The 6969-nt window shown below is 47.8% G+C and overlaps 1 protein-coding gene across 1 annotated transcript in view; it reads right to left on the minus strand.

Annotated features, from left to right (window-relative positions):
• Window positions 1-3987: 3987 nt before the first annotated feature.
• The window catches only part of DDX51 (DEAD-box helicase 51), a 34029-nt gene continuing 31047 nt past the window's right edge, over window positions 3988-6969 (minus strand). The window contains exon 16 of the mRNA XM_019506895.1: window positions 3988-4614. Within this exon, the coding sequence (XP_019362440.1) occupies window positions 4588-4614 (27 nt within the window). The 3' untranslated portion in view covers window positions 3988-4587. The remainder of the gene's footprint in view (window positions 4615-6969) is intronic.

Below are 6969 nucleotides of genomic sequence, written 5' to 3' on the forward strand. Positions count from 1 at the left end.
TTTTTTTTTTTTTTTTTTTGCAAGTGCAGGGAGCTGGGGCAGGTGGGGCAGCCATTGCCAGGCTGGGAGAGTGAGCGGAGGAGGGGCCTGGCCTGGCTGAGTTGGAGCTTCGGCTGCTGCCAAATCTCCAAATCTGATTCATCTGAATCGAATCAGGACAGTGATTAGAATCACCAAATTGAATCACTGTCCCCACAATTGGCTGAATCCAAAGCAAATACTAGCCGTGTCGCATAGGCCTACTATACAGCCAAGGAGTCTGAGGGTCACATCATGTATGCTTAGGAGGGCTTAAATACACTTAAAGGGTGAGCAATTGCAAGTTTAAGCAGTAAAAAACATGCTAAGTGTTCTTATATCATAGTGAAGTTATGACTTGTCACAGGATTATCTCCAGATCCTATTAGGTAATATATGTTCAGGTACTGTTGAACTGCTTCATGGAGATAACCAGAGCAATCGGCTAGTGCTATCCTCACCCAGCTGTGATAGCCAGAAACCCCTCTGCTGTACCAAGCCTCCAGGTGGGACAAGCTGCTCACATCAGGAAGTAGGGTCCTGGATCTTTCTCTTGTCACATTCCTCCAGAATCAAGTGACAAAGCCAGAGGGTCCTGGGGCTGGGACCAACCATCAGCTGACTCTGGTGCAGTGCCAGAACCGGGACTGACGATCAGGGAGCTGTGCACAGTAGAGATCGTAGTAAACGTTCCTGTGTGACTGCTCAGGACACATTTTAATTTTAATACCACACAGATTTAACACACATATTAACTATCCCATGTGACGAAAACCTGAGGGTGCAGCGAGACGGAAAGTAAACCGAGTTAAAAGGCAGAAGAGGGGAGCAGGGTGGCACTTTAAATATTAACTTGTTTGGAATGGTGGCACCCTGCCCTGCCTTGTGTCCCAGTTAAAGAAGAATGGGGAAGAAAAACCACACATAGCTGAGCTGCAATAACTCTACGCAGAAGACACCTACTCTGTCCTGCAGGAAACAGAAACTAAATCCAGGCAGTTTATTGCAGAATGAAACCACTGCTAAACTACTGCAGCTTAGGCTCCCCTCATGGAGGAACAGAGGAGATGCACAAGTGTTACCATGGATCTTACACATGGAAAGTCTCCCCACTTCTAATTGGGTACAATTTTTTTGTTTGTCCACAATATAAGTCCCATTTTCAGAACTAAGTGCAGAAAGCTCAAATCCTTAAAACTATCTAAGTAGTCAATACCTACCTAAATACCTTTAAAACCTTGAGCCTTATGAGCCTAAACCGCATTCAGAGGCAACTCACTTTTGAAAACAGGCCTTAGGCACTAGGGCTGTGTGAAGATTCGGTCCCTGATTCAATTCAGCCAGATTTGGTGGCCAAATCTGGAGATCCTTTAATCTCTCTGAATCAAATTGGAACCCTCTGAATTAATTTGGAGATTTGGAAAGATTCGGCGGTTCAGACATAGACAGAGTTTTAAAGGTTTTTTCTACATACCTCAAGGTACCAAGCGGCTTGTGAATGCTGTGATGCTGGGGCAGATGGAGAGTCCCACAGGAGCGCAGGGGGCTCCTCAGTGCGCTTGGCAGCAAACCTGGAAGTGGACCAGAAGCACTTTCGATCCACTTCTGGGTCTGCTGGGGAGCCCCCCCCACAACCCACCAGCATGGCGACTGGTGCCTTCTGGGTCAGGGGGACACCTGGGGTCCCCCACGGTGGATCAGCAAGCCGGGAGGGTTCAGGGGGGCCCCCAGTGCTCTCCCCGGCAGACCTGGGGAGTACTTCCAGTCCACTTCTGGGTTTCTGCCAAAAACGCAGGGGGGCTCCCACACTCCTGTGGGATGCTCCATCTGCCCCAGCATCGCAGCATTCATGAGCCATGCCTGGTACCTTGAGGTATCTTGAAAACGCATTTAAAGCTTTGTCTATGGCCGAGTGCCAGCTGGGGAGTGGGAGCGCTGTGGCTGCTTCACAGTCGGCCGTGGGGGACCCTCCCCCTCGCCCAGTCAGCGAGATTGGCCATAGGGGGACTCCCCTCCCCCCCGTGACTGACTGGTTGCTAGGTGGGCACATGCCCCCCTAAGGTGGCATCAGTCCCCCATGGCTTGCCTACAGATAAAAACCACTGATAAGAACTTATCTTGAGAATACTACCTTGATCAGGTCAGAATAGACTCACTAGGGGGGACCAGAAGGGTTTGGGGGAGACGCTGTTTCCCCTAGCACCCGCTGGCATAACAAGAAGCAATGGGCACAAGTTGATGGAGAGGAGGTATAGATTGGACATCCGCAAGAACTACTTCACAGTTAGGGCGGCTAGGAGCTGGAACCAACTTCCAAGGGAAGTGGTGCTGGCCCCTACCCTGGGGGTCTTTAAGAAGAGGCTGGATGCCTACCTGGCTGGACTCATTTGAGTCCCGTTTCTCTTTTTGGGGTTTTTTGTTGTTCTCCCGCCCTGGCGGGGGGTCGGGCTAGAAGATCTACTAGGTCCCTTCCGACCCTTAATCTATGAATAAGCAGACTATCACAGGGATTTTCATATTGCTCCCTCTTCCTGCCTCTCCTAATACCCAGCGACAATTCATCAGACTTCCGCTCTCACTCCCCTGCTCATGTAGCTCATTTCAGATTAGACCTTTGGAATAAGTACAAAGAAATTCACTAAACCAAGTGCTATTATGTACACTGACCAAGTAAGAAATCACATGGAAGTTGGTTACACTGAGTCTTTTTTCCCCATGGCTTTTTCTGATTGTTTTTGGGGTATTATACCTAATTTGCAAAATGATGGTATAGGATCTCTGCCTGCAACTCTGCTTTCTAAGTACAAGAAAATGAATTTTCCAGGTTGTCATAAACACACAGAAGCCTTTAGCTAGAGTAGAAGTCTCAGCTCCCTTCACACTATGGTGAGATTTTGCCTTTCAGGTGGGTAGTGTAGGCCAGGCAGCTTGAAGATACAGGCTTCAAAAGCAAATCATTCTGAAACAACAACTGCTCCATCCATGCACTGTCACTCAGGGAGGATTTGTCCTCTTGTTTCATATGGCCCACCTGATAAAACACCTGATCTTGGTTTTGGTTTTTTAATTATGACTTTAAAAAGCACACTTTTTTGAATCTTGTAGATAAATGAACAACTACGTGGTTTCTCTTTGCTACAAGTGAGACCGTGGCTCTCAGTATTGGAAACTCTGCTATGGGAAATGTCTGTGTAGTAAGGGGATGGTAATCAGGCCAAGGAAAGATGCAATCTGGCTTCAGCATGGTGAAGGTGTTAGTGCAGGATCACTCCCTTTAAGTTTTTTTACCATCTTTTTACAAAAATAGGTGTCCCTTCCCTATTAATTGAAGATAATCTGGCTAGCCTTCCCTCCCTGCCAAAGCCCCAACTCTCAAACTCCTTTTAACTTCCCGTGGCTCCTTTCCCTTTAGAAGGTCTAGTAGTTTGTGGAGTTGAAGCTTCCACCCAATCCAAGCTACACCTTGTTCCCACAAACAGCTGAACTGTATTTTTTCCTTTTTAAAAAAAAGGAGTTTGAATATTATATAACAGCTCACACAAGAAACAAGTATTCATCCTTCCCAGTTTGATTCCTTATCCTGTGCAAGTTAGGTGCAAGGCATCTAACTTATTCTGGAAGCTCAACTTAATTATCTGTGATACCCAGCCAAGGATGGCACCCTAAATATCATACAGAGCAGGTGAAAACATTTAAGAGAATCACACATCAACTGCTGTCAATTAGAGTGCTGAGGTTTCACCAGGTCATATAAGTAACTTTATAATACAAATGGTAAAACTTGTCACCTATATCTATTGTGTTGCTATTTATACCAACAGCTGCTTTTTCCACTAGAACCTGGGACTCGGGCATAACTGGAGTGGATAGAAGGCTTGTGCACCTGGTAAAAATGGTGCAGGACAACAACATTCACTCTGGAATCTCTATTGTCTGCATCTCTACTCAGAACCACCTTTGCAAAGATACTGAAGATCTTGTTAAATATTATTTTTTATTAAAAAAACAAAATCTTGAATCCTGATTCTGGAACAGCTCCTGAAGCTGCTGGTTGGTTCTACAGTCATTGTACATTCTTTCTGGTGAGTTTGCCAGTAGAGATGGTGCTTCTGCAGCAAGGGAGAAGGAACAATGGTGTAAGTCCAGCTGACCCACAGGCCAAGACAAGGAGATAGAGAGCCTGGTTCATCATCTTTGGTAACTGGATGCTCCCTCAGGCCCATACTCCAAGGCAGGAGGATGGTTCCCTTACTGTTGGCCATTTTAAGTCTGTTGATATAAGCTCCTTTTCAAACAATATTTTTGAAGTTGGAAAGTGAGCTTTGCTCCCAGCATCCTCAGAGTGGAAATGAGCTATACATACGTATTGGGTCCAGGGAACAGCTGTCAGTAAGGATGTGATTAGCTTCTTGGCAAGGTTCACCAGCTGATCCATCAGCTCTGGGACTGCATTTTGTTGCCACAATGCTGTTGCCAGCAACCAGTTCAAGTTCATAACCACAAAATGTAGTAAAACACCTGTCCTGGCTGCTCTCAGTGCCACAACATACATCTTTCTCCTGGGTTGTCTTATGCGCGTTTTTGTGCTCGCTCATCCTGTTGAAGACAAAAAGAGATAACTGTAGATACTGAGTGAGCCTTAGGTCTCACACAATTATGCACAAGCAGTACTGAAAAGGTAGTGATGCCTCAGAACCTGACAAATCTTTTTCTTTTTCAGACATTGCTGCATAGACAAGCAGCTGGACTTTGAAGCCAGCATATTTCATAGGTACGAATGGCCCCAGACCCCTCAGCCTCCACATTTCAGACTCCCTACAGACTTCTAAAGCAAGAGGTGCCATGCAGTTCACCCAGCATGAAATATTTCCCTAATCATCACTACTCAGCTGACAAACACAATGATGTCTTGCTGACTTAGGAAAATGCCTCTGGCTCCCCCAAAATGCTACTGGCAGAGTCAACACAAAGAACCCTCTTTCCTCTGATGTTCAAAATACAGCCCTAACGTTTGCCAGCTGGTAGGATTCAATTCCATGGCCCTGTGCTGTTCAACATCTTTATCAATGATTTAGGTGAGGAAGTGGTAGGCATGCTGGCCAAGTTTGCGGATGATACTAAATTAGAGGGAAAAGCAGTCACACTAGGGGATAGGACGTGGACCTGGATGACTTGAAAAGGTGGGCGGAGCAGAACTGGATGCAGTTTAGTAAGGATAAATACAGAGTGCTTCATCTGGGAAGAAGTAACTTGCGACATGAATATAGGTTAGGAGGAGATGTCCTGGCCAGCAGGATGGCTGAAAGGGACCTTGGGGTTATGGCTGATCACAGGATGAACATGAGTGGCTAGTGTGACACTGTAGTCAACAGAGCTAATAGCATACTGGGATGCATTAGCCAATGTGTCGTGAGCAGGGCTACGGAAGTGATACTTCCTTTCTATTCGACACTGGTGAGACCCCAGCTGGAGTACTGTGTCCAGTTCTGGGGGCTGCACTTCAAAAACAGATGTGGAGACTCTTGAAAGGGTCCAGAGAAGGACCACAAGAATGATTAAGGGCCTGGAGGACAAACCTTATGCGGAACGACTAAGGGATCTGGGACTGCTCAGCCTGGGGAAGAGAAGACTGAGGGGGGACTTAGTGGCCGTCGATAAGTGTGTAAGGAGTGATTATCGGGAACTGGGAGAAAAAAACCCGTTTACTAGGGTACCCCAGGGGAGGACAAGGAACAATGGCCATAAACTGTCAGAGGATGGTTTCAAGTGGGATGCAAGGAAGAACTTTTTTATGGTAAGGGTGACCAGAATCTGAAACAGGCTTCCCAAGGAGGCAGTGCAGTCCCCAACCTTGGAAGTCTTCAAGAGGAGACTGCATAGACACCTTGCTGGGACCATTTGATCTTAGCAGTATTCCTGCCCAGAGCAAGGGTGCTGGACTCAATGAACTTTCAAGGGCCCTTCCAGCCCTTGATTTTTATGATTTCTGCATATCAAATTTCTAACTTTCTACACCAAACCTGCAGCTCTGCAGAAAGGCAGTTAATACTGGCACCTCTTCTCTATTGGTTGATCTCACCTTACGAGCATCGACATTTCAAAGTAGTACAGAGTACAGTCCAAATTTAGGTTCTGTAGCATCTCTGCAGATCTTTCTGGTTACAAAAGAATTCCAGACACTAACACTCATGTCAAAGTAGTTTGTGTTTTTTGTACTCAATAGTATTTTATTTTAGGGGTGCAACAATACAGATTTTGGGGGGCAATACTGATGGCCAATTATTAATGAGCCATATCAACCAATACCAGTCTGATTCCTGATATGCAACCCAGCAGTTTGGAGAGCAGCATCCGGCTGGTAAGTCTGTTGGGGGCAAGGGGAAGTGGAGAGAGAAGGGTCGTGGGGGGCGTAGATCAAGTCCCCCACAGTGAAGGAGGGTGTGGGGCCAGGTAGTGGTAGGGGCAGGTGCTGCCAGCCGGGGGAGGGTGTGGGACTGAACTGCAAATGGCTCATCTGGGGAGTACAGGGGAGGTGGCTCCTGCTTCTGTGTGCACCCCCGGGGGAGGCATGGGGGGGCACATGGCCCTCGGATCTGTGCACTAGGTGAGGGTGGGCTGGGGCCAGCGCCGGTTATTTCTGGTGGGGCTTGGGCTGAGGTTGTGCTCAGGAGAGGTGACAGCAGTGGTGGGAGGCAGGGCTAGGGAGGGGGACTATGGTGAATTCTGGGGTGGCTGTAGCCCCCCGCCCCGTAGTCCTGGTCCCAGTGCCACCACCACCTGCCCCAAGTGCAGCCCTGGCCCAACCCTTCCTGGGAAGAGCCCGGAACCAGCACCGAGCATGTAGGAGGCAGCTCACCTTCACCCTGTGCGCAAATTCAGGGAGCATGTACCTCTATGCCTCCCCTGGGGAAGCGTGCAGTGGTGGGAGCCACCCTTACCCTCCCTGCCCCC

The sequence above is a fragment of the Gavialis gangeticus genome, unplaced genomic scaffold, assembly GCF_001723915.1.
Source record: "Gavialis gangeticus isolate Ggan-Ray unplaced genomic scaffold, GavGan_comp1, whole genome shotgun sequence".
NCBI classification, from domain to species: Eukaryota; Metazoa; Chordata; order Crocodylia; family Gavialidae; genus Gavialis; species Gavialis gangeticus.